This window comes from Erpetoichthys calabaricus, chromosome 11 (assembly GCF_900747795.2).
Source record: "Erpetoichthys calabaricus chromosome 11, fErpCal1.3, whole genome shotgun sequence".
In the NCBI taxonomy this organism is placed as follows: Eukaryota; Metazoa; Chordata; class Cladistia; order Polypteriformes; family Polypteridae; genus Erpetoichthys; species Erpetoichthys calabaricus.
In genome coordinates, this window is record NC_041404.2 from 57201799 (window position 1) to 57218982 (window position 17184).

General features: G+C 40.9%; 1 protein-coding gene across 1 annotated transcript; it reads right to left on the reverse strand.

Moving 5' to 3' along the window:
* Positions 1–9113: 9113 nt before the first annotated feature.
* Positions 9114–16908, reverse strand: LOC114660015 (C-X-C motif chemokine 11-like). The gene is made up of 4 exons (XM_028812547.2): positions 16760–16908; positions 11830–11950; positions 10854–10925; positions 9114–9513 (listed from the first exon to the last, which is right to left on the reverse strand). Exons 1-4 carry the CDS (start codon positions 16824–16826, stop codon positions 9501–9503), a joined length of 273 nt encoding a protein of 90 aa, XP_028668380.1. The 5' UTR covers positions 16827–16908; the 3' UTR covers positions 9114–9500.
* Between the last annotated feature and the right edge of the window lie 276 nt (positions 16909–17184).

The following is a 17184-nucleotide window of genomic DNA, read 5'->3' on the forward strand; positions in this document are numbered from 1 at the left end:
TATCTATCTATCTATCTATCTATCTATCTATCTATCTATCTATCTATCTATCTATCTATCTATCTATCTATCTATCTATCTATCTATCTATCTATCTATCTATCTAGTACCAGACCAGTGAATCCTTCATACTGGCAGGTCATTTTACCAGCATGTCAATATGCTGCACAGCACAGACACGAGTGACCCGTCTACTGTGTTATGAAGACCCAAAGAAGCCTTTGCTAAGGTCTTGTTACATAAGAGTAAATGAGGAACTGATGCATTTTTGGAGTACCTAAAGTTTTAACAAAACTTTAAATAAAAAGAAATATGTGAATGGAAAATGTAAAAATAAATCATCCAATGTTCAAGTGTAACTAAAACAAAAACTGTAATTTCATGTCACACCAGTGTTGCTCGGACCTGTCTTCCCGTCTTCATCGATGTCATTTGCTCGTTTCACTTTCCCTCTTGTGTTCAGATGTGTCACATTGTTCCTGGTTACTGGTGACACTTGGTGACTCACACTCCCACAAGCTGTTGAACACCAAGTTTACCCTCCCATTGACTCGCCTCCTACTCCTTGTGGATTGCTTTCCTCCCTTGAAATTTTGTGTTATGGGCCTTTAAACCTTTTGAATGTGGATAAATAAATAAATAGTTATAGTTAGAACGTGGTTGTGCTTTGCAAAGCTTAAAATAGGCCTGAAAAGACAAAGCACATTGTTATAAGATGAAGCGGGATGTGGCGGGGCTTTGGCATTATCTTTACTAAATGGAATATCCAGATGTAGAAGTGTCAGCTCAGGGCCGTTTATGGTCATAGGCTGTCCAGGCAAGGGAATAGGGCACCCTCTGGTGGTCAGGGTGTATTACTGCAGCCCGCAGTAGAGATTTCTAAAAAAATTAAGGGAGCATTGGATCTCAATTAACAAAATATTCAAGTAGAAAATCTTTATTGACTAATCCTGTGTAATTCATTGAGAACAAAATGATGTAACAACAGGCAATGGAAAATAAAATCACAAACCCACTAAGGGCTGATTCAACATCACGTTGAAAATTAAAGTCAAAAACTGAAATCCCAGCCTGATCCAACTTGTGTGAATTTCTTCATTGCAACTACTAATGTGACTCAGTAGTGTGTGTGGCCCCCCACATGACCGTATGGACCCCCCTCTCCCCCGACAACATCTGGGTCTGCTCCTTATGAGACGGCAGATGGTGACCTGGAGCATCTCCTCCTAGACCTGGATCCGGGCATCTGTGAGCTCCTGAACAGTCTGTGGCTCTACTTGGTGGCATTGGATGCACAGATACGTAACGTCTCATCGGTCCTTAATTGGATTCAGGTCTGGGGAACATGCAGGCCAGTCAATGGCATCAATGCCTTTGTCATTCAGGAACTGCCTACACACTCTGGCCACATGAGGCCGGGCATTGTCCTGCACCAGGAGGAACCCAGGGCCGACTGCACCAGCGTCAGGTTTGACAATGGCTCTGAGGATTTCATCCCGGTACCTAACAGCAGTCAGGATAGCATTGCCCAGCACGTGGAGGTCAGTGCGACCCTCCAACAATATGCCTCTGCAAACTATCACTGACCCACTGCCAAACCTGTCATGCTAGATGATAGTGCAGGCTGCATAACGTTCACCACGGCATCTCCAGACTCTTTCACGTCTGTCACATGTGCTCAGTGTGAACCTGCTGTTATATGTGAAGAGAACAGAGTACCAATGTTTGAGCTGCAAATTGTGGTGGTCTCTGGCAAATGCCAATCGAGCTGCACAGTGATGAGCTTGAGCACAGGTCCTACTAGAGGACGTCGGGCCCTCATGCCACCCTCGTGGGTAGCCAGCTGGAGGTCACTTTATAAGGCTCTGGCAGTGCTCCTCCTGTTACTCCTCACATAAAGGAGCAGATACCAGTCTTGCTGCTGGATTGCTGCCCTCCTACAGTCCTGTCCAACTCTCCTGCTATCTCCTCCATTTTCTTGAGACTGTGCTAGGACACACAGCAAGCCACCTTGTGACGATATGTATGTAGACTACCTGTGCAACCTGAATTGGCTCCAGGTGCCTCCTCATGCTACCAAAGGTGACAAGGGCACTAGCTAAAGACAAAACTGGAGAAGAATCAGTCAGGAAGGGTAAGGAGAGAGCAATTGTCTGTGGCCACCATTAGCTTTTTGGCGGGTGTCTTCCTGTTGCCTCTCTAGTAGATAGATAGATAGATAGATAGATATGAAAGGCACTATATAACTGATAGATAGATACTTTATTAATCCCAAGGGGAAATTCACATACCCCACCAGCAGCATACTGATAAGGAAACAATATTAAATTAAAGAATGATAACAATGCAAGTATAACAGGCAATAACTTTGTATAATGTTAACGTTTACCCCCACGGGTGGAACTGAAGAGTCGCATAGTGTGATAGAGGAACGATCTCCTCAGTCTGTCAGTGGAGCAGGATGGTGACAGCAATCTGTCACTGAAGCTGCTCCTCTGTCTGGAGATGATCCTGTTCAGTGGATGCAGTGGATTCTCCATGATTGACAGGAGTCTGCTCAGCGCCCGTCGCTCTGCCATGGATGTCAAACTGTCCAGCTCCGTGCCTACAATAGAGGCTGCCTTCCTCACCAGTTTGTCCAGGCGTGAGGCGTCCCTCTTTTTTATGCTGCCTCCCCAGCACACCACCGCGTAGAAGAGGGCGCTCACCACAACCGTCTGATAGAACATCTGCAGCATCTTATTGCAGATGTTGAAGGACGCCAGCCTTCTAAGGAAGTATAACCGGCTCTGTCCTCTCTTGCACAGATCATCAGTATTGGCAGTCCAGTCCAATTTATCATCCAGCTGCACTCTCAGGTATTTATAGGTCTGCACCCTCTGCACACAGTCACCTCTGATGATCACGGGGTCCATGAGGGGTCTGGGCCTCCTAAAATCCACCACCAGCTCTTTGGTTTTGCTGGTGTTCAATTGTAGGTGGTTTGAGTCGCACCATTAAACAAAGTCCTTGATTAGGTTCCTATACTCCTCCTCCTGCCCACTCCTGATGCAGCCCACCATAGCAGTGTCGTCAGTGAACTTTTGCATGTGGCAGGACTCTGAGTTGTATTGGCAGTCCGATGGCTGAACAGGATCGGAGAAAGTACAGTCTCCTGTGGTGCTCCTGTGCTGCTGACCACAATGTCAGACCTGCAGTTCCCGAGACGCACATACTGAGGTCTGTCTGTAAGATAGTCCACGATCCATGCCACCAGGTATGAATCTACTCCCATCTCTGCCAGCTTGTCCCTAAGGAGCAGAGGTTGGATGGTGTTGAAGACGCTAGAGAAGTCCAGAAACATAATTCTTACAGCACCACTGCCTCTGTCCAAGTGCGAGAGGGATCAGTGTAGCATGTAGATGATGGCATCCTCCGCTCCCACCTTCTCCTGGTATGCGAACTGCAGAGGGTCAAGGGTGTGCACCTCTAGTGCACCTGTTGTTACCTTCATTTGCTCCAAAGCAGGTGACAGTGATTCACAATTGCCGTCACCTAACTGGACAGACAGCTGTTAGACTGGGATGATTAAGTGCTCTCTTCATTTTTCGAGCAGTGTGTGTATGTGTGCGTGTGTGTGTATATATATAAATATATATGTATATATACAGTACGTATATATATATATATATATGTATGTATGTGTATTTATATATATATATATATATATATATATATATATATATATATATATATATATATATAATGTGTGTGTGTGTATATGTATATGTGTGTATTTATATATATATATATATATATATAAATATTTGCAGATGGAGATCCACAAAGGGAGAAAAATGAATCACGTATCATAAAGTAGTTTTTATTCCTGAGCTTTCAACCCCTGCCAGGGGTCTTCATCAGAGGATAATGCTTAGACTTACAAGAATCAAAGGCAATATATAGCAAAATATTACGTGGGGGGGGGTATTGGGTGTACAGTTTATTTATTATGAACATGTTCTTCTTAAGTTTGCATATGCTGGATTTATGTCCAAGTGTCTGTTAATAGCGTTCTCATTTGATAGCCAGGATTCGGCCAGCTCTCTGACACTTTTAGTACTGGCCTTAAATTTTACTTGTACATTGTCCCAGTTAAATGTATGTCCTGTTGATTTAGTATGCGTGTAGATCAATGAAAGTGAGTCCTTTCTTCTGACGGCGTTGCGATGATCCTGTATATGTGTGGCGATTCTTTTTGAAGTTTGTCGCATGTATACTGCTGAGCAAGAACTGCATGGAGTGTGTAGGCCTGATGAGCCCATAATGAGGGCGAAACACGTGTCGCGTACTCTTTGCATTTATTTGACAGTAAAACTATTTCAACCATTCTATGATCTGCTCCTCACAAACTGAGGGCACTGTGGCGGATGTTAGCAGATTGCTGGCCAACCACAAGCGTTACGTGGAAATTAACCACCCATACAATCAGATTGTGACACAGACTACGAATGCCGTGAATGTAATTACCCCGATCTACATGCTGTCAAATAAACGAACCACACGCCATGGCGCAACGTTAGGGGCATCGCCTCTGGCGCTGACGTCCGAGGTTCGATTCCCGAGAGGAAGTGCAGTGGAGTGTGTACGCCTGATGAGCCCATAATGAGGGCGAAACACGTGTCGCGTACTCTGCATTTATTTGACAGTAAAACTATTTCAACCATATATATATATATACAGTATATATCGTGACAGACGGCTAGGGTGTCTGCGCAGCCAGGGTGCCTGGAAGCTGGAAGGACTGGGAGAGGACCAATACCTCCCCCAGGACATGAGAGGGCAACCTAGTTCGCAGGCCACCACCAGCATCCGCCCAGACATTCCCAGAGTCCTGGTCGGCAGCACTTCCACCACAACAGGGAGTGCTGCTAAGCCAGGAGGCAAATACACCCAGTGTGCTTCCAGGTGCTCAGGCAGCACTTCCGCCACCAGCACTTCCCGGAAGGGCTGCAGGAAGATCATCAAGAAGCACCTGGAGCACATCTGGGTATTGCATAGAAAGGGGCCACCTCACTTCAGTTAAGGAGCCGGAGTTGAGACGGAGTGAGACGAAGCTTGCGAGAGAGGAGTGGAGGCGCAAGAAGTGAATAAAAGAAAAGGACTGTGAGTTTAGTGCACTGTGTTTGATAAAACAGAAAATACCCAAGCGTGTGTATTTTGGACATAAGCTGTCTTGGTGTCTGTCCCCTTCGAGGCTGGTTCTCAACCCTGCAGGGGGCGCATGGACATTTTCAGGGCCCTATTTGGCCACACTTCCACCACACCCAAAGTGTGGCCAGAAAAAGCTTGTTGGGTACCTGGAGTCCTTACGGGTTGGTTACCCTATGAAGGGAGCCAGTCACCAGCACTCATTGGCCAGAGTCGGGAGGAAGAGGACAAAGCCTGAGGAGGAGTGGAGGCGGATGGACTGGCGACAGAGAAGAGACTGGATTGTGTTGTGTGTTGGTGACTTGTGCACTAAATAAATAAACCCTCTGCCTGTCGGTGTTGGGGTTGGCGTCACAATTTATATAATTTTGTCATGACACCAGGCATGAGGTGGCATTCCAGCTCAGACAGTTCAAGGGTCCTTACCCAGCCAGGGGGCCAGTTGGCAGTGTTCCTGGGCTACAGTGCCTAAATGGATACCCACAGGGCAGGCTGAGAGTTGCAGTCCTGTTGTACAGCCCTGTTGTGGTCCATGGGTGCCACCAGGGTTAGCTGTCATGACAGACTGTCCCTACTTTATGGAACCTCTGCCTGACCTGGAAGTGCATACCTGTAGTGCGGTAACACCAGAAGTACTCCTGGGTCTAAGATTAAAGAAGCCTCTCGATCTCATCCAGGCAAGTTGGAGTCAAGAGAGGAGCTGGACAACACTCAACTGGGAGGAGTGGAGGAATAAAAGAAGGAAAGGAAGAGAACGCAAAGGAGGAATGGTGTTTGTGCTGTGTTTGAGAGTAACCTGTGAAAGTATTTATTGAAATAAATTATTTTTTAAACTCTGGCCTTGTGGTAGTGCCATTGTGTTTGGGGCTTGGGGGCTCAGTGGTGCCTCCTACAGGTCACATTGGCACAGTCGGCAGGATTTTCCCGGCTGTCAGTTTGGCAGGAATCTTTTTTAGGGTCATGTGTTCCTGTTCCTACCTCTCTGAAGAGCCCGGAATGTATGATGACAATGCCATGATTCTCGGAGCAAATGGATGGGCCGCACTTTCCATCCTGTTTCCATCCATGCAGGGCAAGACAGCTGGTAAAATAAATCAGGTGTCATGATTGCTATAGTCTGTGGCATGGTTGGAGATACTGACCCTAAAAAACAAGTGGTGAAGCCCTGGTGTGTAATAACTCTTATCTTTTCTGTTGTTAGTAGACAACATGAATGTTGTGACCGTCCAGACTACTTCCAGGAAAGGACCCCTCGGGAGTCGGGCCACAAGGCGACTCCCAGGTCAGGCATTAAAGAATCCGCACAACCTCATCGAGGCGACTCAGAACTGAGAGAGGAGCTGGAGGAATAAAAGAAGGAAAAGAAGAGAAAGAAAAGGAGGAATTGCATTTGTGCTGTGTTTGTGAAGGTATTAAAACAAATTATTATTTGAACCAGGGACTCATGGTAGTCCCGTTGTGTTTGGGGCCTGGGGGCTCAGTGGTGCTCCCTGCAATTCGCAATATAGATAGATAGATAGATATGAAAGGCACTATATTATAGGTACAGTCATATGAAAAAGTTTGGGAACCCCTCTTAATTCTTTGGATTTTTGTTTCTCATTGGCTGAGCTTTCAAAGTAGTAACTTCCTTTTAATATCTGACATGCCTTATGGACACAGTAGGATTTCAGCAGTGATGTTAAGTTTATTGGATTAACAGAAAATATGTAATATGCATCATAACAAAATTAGACAGGTGCAAAAATGTGGGCACCACAACAGAGATATGACATCAATACTCAGTTGAGCCTCCTTTTGGCCTCTAGACGCTGTCCTCCTATAGCCTCTGATGAGTGTCTGATTCTGGATGGAGGTATTGTTGACCATTCTTCATACCAAATCTCTCCAGTTCAGTTCAATTTGATGGACAGCCTGCTTCAAATCATCCCATAGATTTTCGATGATATTCAAGTCAGAGGACTGTGACGGCCATTCCAGAACATTCTACTTCTCCCTCTGCATGAATGCCTTTGTAGATTTCCAACTGTGTTTTGGGTCATTGTCTTGTTGGAATATCCAACCCCTGCATAACTTCAACTTTGTGACTGATGCTTGAACATTATCCTGAAGAATTTGTTGATCTTGGGTTGAATTCATCAGACCTTCGACTTTAACAAGGGCCCCAGTCACTGAACTAGCCACACAGCCCCACAGCATGATGGAACCTCCACCAAATGTGACAGTAGGTAGCAGGTGTTTTTCTTGGAATGCGGTGTTCTTCTTCCACCATGCAAAGCACTTTTTGTTCTGACCAAATAACTCAATTTTTGTCTCATCAGTCCAAAGCACTTTGTTCCCAAATGAATCTGGCTTGTCTAAATGAGCATTGGCATACAACAAGCGACTCTGTTTGTGGCGTGAGTGCAGAAAGGGCGTCTTTCTCATCACCCTGCCATACAGATGTTCTTTGTGCAAATTGTGCTGAATTGTAGAACGATGTACAGATACACCATCTACAGCCAGATGTTCTTGCAGGTCTTTGGAGGTGATCTGTGGGTTGTCTGTCACCATTTTCACAATCCTACTCATATGCCACTCCTGTATTTTTCTTGGCCTGTCAGACCTGCTGGGTTTAACAGCAACTGTGCCTGTGGCCTTCCATTTCCTGATTCCATTCCTCACACTTGAAACTGACAGTTTAAACCTCTGAGATGGCTTTTTGTAGCCTTCCCCTAAACCAGGAGACTCAACAATCTTTGTTTTCAGATCTTTGGAGAGTTGCTTTGAGGATCCCATGCTGTCACTCTTCAGAGGAGAGTCAAAGGGAAGGAAGCCCAACTTGTAATTGACCACCTTAAATCCCTTTATATCTCATGATTGGACACACCTGTCTATGAAGTTCAAGGCTTCACGAGCTCATCACACCAAGTCATCAGCATTGAGCAGTGACAGGCATTCAAATCAGCACAATGACAAGGGGACCCACATTTGTGTACAGCCAGTGTTTCACATTTGATTTAATTTCATACAACTAAATACTGCGTCACTAAAAATCTTTGTTCGGAAAACACAGCAGTACTCAGATGTTCCTAGTAAATGAAAGACATACCACTGATATCTTTATTGTTGAGAGGAGAGTCAGTTATTATGCAGGCTGAGAGGGGTTCAAAAACTTTTTCATAACGCTGTATATTAATTACTCATTAGTTCCTGATAACAAAGTTCCTGTGGTGGGAAAACATCTATTGTGTTTTCTGTGAAGAATATTTTTAGATTTTTATAGCAAGCCAAATGTTCAACTACCCAATTTCCCCCATTTTTTTTTACATCTTCTGTACTTTAGAACATTAGAACAAAAAAATTAACATGCGCAGAACTCTTACACGATGCTGCTTTATTTGATTTATTTTATTTTATTTTAGGACAGGTCCCTATTTGATTTGCATTGTGCACGCGCTCTCTACTCACTAAAAATGACTTTTGACAACTGTCACTACCTGAGCAGCGCCATAATGTGTGCAATGAAATCGACTTTCAGTTCGCATGTGAGCACAGATTGGGCAGGCAGTGCAGATCGGGTAGTGACAGGAGGGAACAAGAACACCATGCTGCCTGCCTGCCGCTGCTGCACTCACTTCCTGCTCCTCCTACTTCCTGTCACATGCGGCAGCAGCAGGAGGAAGAGGAGGAGCTGCAGCATTAACTCTTCGTGTACAACCACAAGAATTTGCCAAACGATTAGAAATGAACTGATGGGTGCCAGAACAATTGTTTTAGGTCAAAATAATTTTATATAAGAAAGCAGATATTTAGGAAATAATCAGTATTTGTACTCCAATCCAAACGGTTCATTTGAGACATAAAGAAAACTACAGAATACAAAAATGAAAAACAGCAGAATGGTTGACTCCTAAGAATCAGAGGCGGTCTCAACTGAGGTGATCATCGGGTCAAGTTTTCTGGAATGTGGTGACCCACCTTTATTCACCATTAAGTACAAGTCCAAAGTTAGCATGCATTTGTGAAAGAACTTAATAATTAAAGATTAAAAGATTCCATCTTAACATCTACAGACCCCCTTGCATCAAGGGGTGTGAATATGATTAGCATATTTAAGACATTCATGTGCTGAACATAAAGCTTCCCATCATCCTCTCCTGCTCCAAAAAGGTACAAATATTTTAGCAGATTTTCAAGATAATTGACAGAATACAAAGCTTTTCATTCATGGACTCTTGTCCAGCAGTGTTCTAATATTCTGAGCATGTTTTATACATTCATAACGAGCAGAGACCCCCATGGAGTTCATTGTACTTTGGTTGCTTCCCTCAGGTGCTTCTCCTAGAAAAGAAAAGAGACAGATAAAAGAAAAAATAATCTATAAATAGATAGACAGATAAATAGGAAAGGCACTATATAATTTATAGATAGAAATTAAAGGCACTATATAATAGATAGATAGAAAGATATGAAAGGCACTATATAATCGATAAATAGAAATGAAAGGCAGTATATAATAGATAGATAGATATGAAAGACATTATATAATAGATAAATAGATAGATATGAAAGGCACTATATAATAGATAAAAATTAAAGACACTATATAACAGATAGATAGATAGAAAAGGCACTATATAATTTATAGATAGAAATTAAAGGCACTATATAATAGATAGATAAAGATATGAAAGGCACTATATAATAGACAAATAGAAATGAAAGGCAGTATATAATAGATAGATAGATAGAAAAGGCACTATAGAATAGATAGATATGAAAGACATTATATAATAGATAAATAGATAGATATGAAAGGCACTATATAATAGATAAAAATTAAAGACACTATATAACAGATAGATAGATAGAAAAGGCACTATATAATTTATAGATAGAAATTAAAGGCACTATATAATAGATATGAAAGACACTATATAACAGACAGATAGATAGATATATATGAAAGGCACTATATAATAGATAGATAGATAAATAGATAGATAGAAAAGGCACTATATAACAGAAAGATATGAAATACACTATATAATAGATAGAAATTAAAGACACTATATAACAGATAGATAGATGGATAGATAGAAAAGGCACAATATAATAGATAGATATGAAAGGCACTATATAATAGATAGGTAGATATAAAAGACACTATATAATAGATAGATAGAAATTAAAGACACTATATAACAGATAGATAGACAGATAGATAGATGGATAGATAGATAGAAAAGGCACTATATAATAGATAGATAGATAGATAGATATGAAAGGCACTATATAATAGATAGATAGATATGAAAGACACTATATAAAAGATAGATAGATAGATATGGATGCTGAAGTTTGCACCATGATGTTTTATTTTATGAACAGATGGACATAAATAATACACAAAAGGGGAAGGCTTGCATTTATTCCAATTAATTTATGCCTTGAAGTCCAATTAATGAGCATAGGAAAACACTATATAAATAAATTGTATTATTATTATTATTATATTCAGTGTGTACCTGTGGTCTCTATATTCAATACATTTGTACCCCTATAAATCTTCTTATAAAGTATTATCCTTTCTGTGCCACCGGCACCTCATAGTATCAGCCATGACAAAACAACTTGTGAGCACTTAGTTACAATTAAAGGATGGACAGACAGTTACTTACTTTTTCAGTTTTAAAATTAGCCTCTTGAATTTTGGATCCAGGCAGTAGCTATTTCCATTTTTCAAGCGAACACTGCAACAGAACAATGGCACACATTGAAGTGAGGGTCTGCTGGCAGGCATTTCAACTGATAAATCTTCATTATAGCACCTTTCAAAGTGACCCCAAAGCTCCTTACTGATATCACAAAATGCTCAGAGTGGCAAATGCGAATAACTAGAGGGCAGACAGGGTGGGTGTCATCATTTGGGTCAAACAACCCAACTGAAGATATTTGGGCTGCTGAGATTCGAGACCCTTCTTTTCTTTTCTTTTCTTTTCTTTTCTTTTCTCCTCTCTCTCTGTTTCTCTCTCCCTCCTGCTCTCCTGTATCTAGTCAGCCATACTGAGACAGAATAGTGCACTGTTTCAATACTCCATTCTAAGGCCAGATGGTAGTAAAGACAAAGCTGGAAAATTATTTTGTTTAGCACTAACCAGGTTATGTTCTCCCCGTGTCTGCGTGGGTTTCCTCCCACAGTCCAAAGACATGCAGGTTAGGTGGATTGGCGATTCTAAATTGGCCCTAGTGTGTGCTTGGTGTGTGGGTGTGTTTGTGTGTGTCCTGTGGTGGGTTGGCACCCTGCCCAGGATTGTTTCCTGCCTTGCCCCCTGTGTTGGCTGGGATTGGCTCCAGCAGACCCCCGTGACCCTGTGTTCGGATTCAGCGGGTTGGAAAATGGATGGATGGACTAACCAGGTTTACATTTTGATGTCGACTTGAGTTAGCACGGCTGTGCTTGGCGAACAATCGATACTGACTCTGTGTGCCCGACCCGTGCCCGTCTCCGCTGTTCAAACTCTTTGTTTTAATATAACCAAAACAATTTTACAGTCTCATCCCTCATATTAACTTTACAAGATATTTTCCACAAAAAGTTTAACAAGTATGAAGTAGGAAGCAAAAAGAAAGGAAAAAAGACTTCCTGGTGCTCACATCATTTCAACGTTGTCACAGGTGCTGGATGGTGGCAGGATTTCGATGGCTTTAATCTCCTTTGGTGCCACAAGTTTGTCTGACACATCAATGCACAAACAGCGACTGCGGTGTGTAATGTCTGTGAAGAGAGAAATCAGACAAACAAAAGATCCCTTTTAACTTGGCGCTCAGAAGTTCTTCCTTTGTTCAGCACTTACAGCCAGGACTAAGCCCTGAAATTAATAATAATAATAAATATCAGTCTTGGGTGGCACAGTGGCTCAGTGGTAGCGCTGTAAGGAGACCTGGGTTTGCTTCCTGGGTCCTCCCTATGTGGAGTTTGCATGTTCTCCCCGTGTCTGTGTCGGTTTCCTCCCATAATTGAAAAGCACTAGATATGAAAAGCACTATACAGTAGGTAGATGTGAAAGGCACTATATAATATATAAATAGATACAGAAGACACTATAAAATACAACGATTGATATATAGGCACTATAGGAGCACTTTGAGTAATGAGAAAAAGCACTATTTAAATGTAAAGTATTATTATTATTATTATTATTATAGATAAATAGATCAGAAAGGTAGTATATAATTGATAGATATGAAAAGAACTATAGAATAGATAGGAAAGGCATAATAGGAGCACTTTGAGTAGTGAGAAAAAGCACTATGTAAATATACGGTATTATTATTTTTATTATTATTATTATTATTAGGCACTATATAATAGACAGATAGAAAAGGCACTATATGATAGATAGATAGATAGAAAAAGCACTATATGATTGATAGATAGATAGAAAAGGCACTATATGATAGATAGATAGATAGATAGGTAGATAGATAGATAGATAGATAGATAGATAGATAGATAGAAAAGGCACTATATGATAGATAGATAGATAGAAAAGGCACTATATGATAGATAGATAGATAGATAGATAGATAGATAGATAGATAGATAGATAGATAGATAGATAGATAGATAGATAGATAGACATGTTATTAATCCTAAAGGAAATTGCAGGGTTTCAGCAGCAGACAAAAAAGGTACAAATATCCATAATACAAAAATAATAGTAGTCGTAAGTATGCTAGTAAGGTACAAATCTACATACTGTATAGCATGAATTATATGTACAGTTTGTAGATTAAAAAAGTGTAAGTTTAAAGTGATTTGAATTGAACATACTTATGAATAATATTTTCACACTTGCAGATGTCACTGGCACCGTATCCTGCACATGGCGTCATTGTCTCTTAAGATGTCTGCTTGACCACCTCAGTAGATGGTAGAACACAGGGGGCACAGCACTACCTCAGCCGAGGGGTGGCTCATTATAGAGCCTGATAGCTGAGGGTAGGAACAACCTAAATTTGACCTTAATTTATCCTCGGGGCAGCACGGTTGTCTCACTCTGAGGGGTGACTGTCATTGTCCAGCACAGGACTGTCTTAACAGTGCCAAAGGTCCCTGTACAAAGTGGTGCGCTGGTGCCCCTATTATGATGGCAAAACAGAAACATACATTGGCATCAGCAACACCGTAGGCCCCTGCGCTCCTGGAGCCCTCGGCCAGTGCCCTTTGTACCCATACGTTAAGATGGCCCTTTGTTGAGGATAGTCAGCAGCTTCCTGAGTGACCTCTTTGTACCACTTCCATTATAACATACAAGTTAGAGATATGGTGGTGGAGCAGACATCTGTATTTCTGATAACTGGCTGAGCAAAGTTCTGCATAGTTGAGTAGCCCTTTTGTTTTCTGTGTTTTATTGCAGTAACAAATGTGTCAGGAGTAGAAGTAGTCATTTATGTTTGAAAATGCTATGATGTAAAAATGAAAGTAGACGGGGAATTTTATACTCGAGCAAAAATATTCTCAAAGCGTACTGAGTGTACATACAGTAGCGAAGCATACAACACTGGAAATGCCAAGCGCACAGGAATACAAGACAAGGCCTGCTAGAGGAGGTCTGAACTGTCTGAACACAGCTTGGCACGTGCTACTCATTTATTTACAGCTTCTTCAAAGGCTGCGGCATGTTGTGGGTGCTCTGCGAGTCATTCTGAGAGTGCGATAAAGAGAGAGCAATAAGAGCTTGACCGCAAGGAAACTGTAATATTAATAATAATAATAATGATAATACCAAGGTGACAGGATTGAAGGTGACATCGTGACAGGTAGGTGAGCGGCCAGAGGAATAGTTGAAGCTACAACTTCTACCCATCTAAGACAGTAACCTACATAGACCTCCACCAACTCGCTGTTAACATTTGCAATACACTAGCTGCTGGAATGTACGAGTATTCTGTGATAATGAAATACATGACATTTTTCATTCCATTGCATATAACTGAGACATAGCTGCAGGACGGACACACAGATACACAGAGGCACAAACACATGTTCGTTTATTAAGGTGGACTAGCTGAGCTACCCATCTAAGACAGGCTGAAATCCAAGACGTCAGCATTAATGTTTGCAGTGCACCATGCGATGCATATGTTTGTTATTTGTCATTTGGAATGGGATTCATAAATGCAGTGCTAATGTTTATGACAATGTTGGAATGACAAATGCAATGTATTTTATTGCTGCAAATATTTTTGACATGCCATCTGTTGACAAATGCTATTCATTTTATTCCTACAAATTTTTGTGACGTGCTATCTGTTGGAATGTCAAATGCATGACAAATGCTATCCATTTTATTACTACAAATATTTGTGATGTGCCACCTGTTAGAATGACAAATGCTCTGCATTGTATTACTACAAATATTTGTGATGTGCCACCTGTTGGAATGACAAATGTGTGACAAATTTTATGCATTTTATTACTACAAATATGTGTGATGTGCCACCTGTTGGAATGACAAATGCATTGCATTTTATTACTACAAATATTTGTGACATTCCACCTGTTGGAATGACAAATGCTATGCATTTTATTACTATAAATATCTGTGGCATGCCACCTGTTGGAATGACAAATGCTCTGCATTTTATTACTACAAATATTTGTGACATGCCATCTGTTGGCATGACAAATGCATGACAAATATTATGCATTTAATTACGGCAAATATTTGTGACATGCCACCTGTTGGAATGACATATGCTATGCATTTTATTACTACAAATTTGTGTGATGTGCCACCTGTTGGAATGACAAATGCATGACAAATATTATGTATTTTATTACTACAAATATGTGTGATGTGCCACCTGTTGGAATGACAAATGCATTGCATTTTATTACTACAAATATTTGTGACATTCCACCTGTTGGAATGACAAACGCTCTGCATTTTATTACTACAAATATTTGTGACATGCCATTTGTTGGCATGACAAATGCATGACAAATATTATGCATTTTATTACGGCAAATATTTGTGACGTGCCACCTGTTGGAATGAGATATGCTATGCATTTTATTACTACAAATTTTTGTGACATGCTGTCTGTTGGAATGACAAATGCTATGCATTTTATTTCTTATTTGTGACGTGCCACCTGTTGGAATGACAAATACTATGCATTTTATTACTACAAATATTTTTGATGTGCCACCTGTTTGAATGACAAATGCTGTGCATTTTATTACTACAAATATTTGTGATGTGCCACCTGTTGGAATGACAAATGCTGTGCATTTTATTACTACAAATATTTGTGATGTGCCACCTGTTGGAATGACAAATACTATGCATTTTATTACTACAAATATTTTTGATGTGCCACCTGTTTGAATGACAAATGCTGTGCATTTTATTACTACAAATATTTGTGATGTGCCACCTGTTGGAATGACAAATGCTGTGCATTTTATTACTACAAATATTTGTGATGTGCCACCTGTTGGAATGACAAATGCTGTGCATTTTATTACTACAAATATTTGTGATGTGCCACCTGTTGGAATGACAAATGCTGTACATTTTATTACTACAAATATTTGTGATGTGCCACCTGTTGAAATGACAAATGCTGTGCATTTTATTACTACAAATATTTGTGATGTGCCACCTGTTGGAATGACAAATGCTGTGCATTTTATTACTACAAATATTTGTGATGTGCCACCTGTTGGAATGACAAATGCTATGCATTTTAATAGCATAAATGTTTGTGATGCACCACCTGTTGGAATGACAGAGACAAAGCAACCTGGAAGGACACACAGTTGCACCGACACTTATCCTTTTATTTTGGTGGAAATGTGTGACTATTTAGACTGTTTAATCAGATTTTATTTTATTTCAGATTTCTGAATGAGGCAAAACAGACAGCTTGGAAAGGAAAGATAGGAAGAGGACGATGATAAGGTATTAAATTTAACGTAATTCATATTCCACATTGATCAAAGACCTAGAAGTTTAATTCGATTTTGTGATGTTTATGTATTCACCTTTATCCATTTCCATAACTGTAGTATTTTTAAAATGAGTGTTAAATGAGTACTTTATTTACTCTCTCCTCTCTTATTCTTCCTGGTCCAATATGTGTAATGAAAGTTTCTAATAAGCATCTCTTGGTCAGTGCGTTTGTGTGCCCCTTTAGCTAGGAGTCCATCAATGTTTTATTTCGATTTCAGGATTAAAGATCCAAGTCAGTACAGACCGGACAGGGGACATCGACTTAAGAAAGATCGAACAGTGGAGGACGACGGTAAGACAGTCACTGGCTGAGGTTCATGTTACACATTTTATCAAACCGCATTTTGTCCTTTTGATGTTTTCCTCATTATCCATATTCGTGATTGTAATATTTCTAAAATTTCTGCTAAACTTCAAGTCTTGATTCTTCCTGCGTAATCTGCTTAATACTCACTGAGAATTGCAAGTAAAGCTTCACGTAAAGTGGCGGTGTTTTGATTCATTCTGTGCCCATTCAAGCCCCCTTTTGACACCCAGAGCCCGCGCGTTGCCCAGCTCACCTTTCGCGCTCGCCGTCATGCAGAGCACAGCCACAGCCATCAGCAGAGTCGTCCCTTTGCTCAGCATCTCGCTTCTTGTCACCAACCACTTCCTCCGATACAGAAGGTCGACAGTAAACGTGACGGATTGTCTTCTCTTTATTTATATCCGAGTCTACCGGGGGGCCACAAAGAAAGGGGATTTTTTTTTTTTTTTTTTTAACACACAGTGCAAGTTTCTGATTAGTAATGGAATTTGAACAGTGAACATGCGGAGGATGAAAGGCTGCTTGCTTATTTTGTATTATTTGTTTAGTTTCTTTTTTTTTTTTTTTTGCCCGCACTTTACAAATTGCCAAAAATAACATCACTGGGCAGGTTGGAGGACTTTGATGTTTTACCTGACAAACTGCAGCCCCTTTGGTCACTAAAACGTTTCTCCATCT

What these genes read in the sequence shown, in the direction of transcription:
- LOC114660015 (XM_028812547.2), bottom strand. Translation starts at nt 16,826, where the DNA reads ATGCTGAGCAAAGGGACGACTCTGCTGATGGCTGTGGCTGTGCTCTGC. An exon ending in CATGACGGCGAGCGCGAAAG is followed by an intron (nt 11,951 to 16,759) that starts GTGAGCTGGGCA and finishes CTCTCTTCACAG; the next exon opens with ACATTACACACCGCAGTCGC. An exon ending in TGTGACAACGTTGAAATGAT is followed by an intron (nt 10,926 to 11,829) that starts GTGAGCACCAGG and finishes GTTCTGTTGCAG; the next exon opens with TGTTCGCTTGAAAAATGGAA.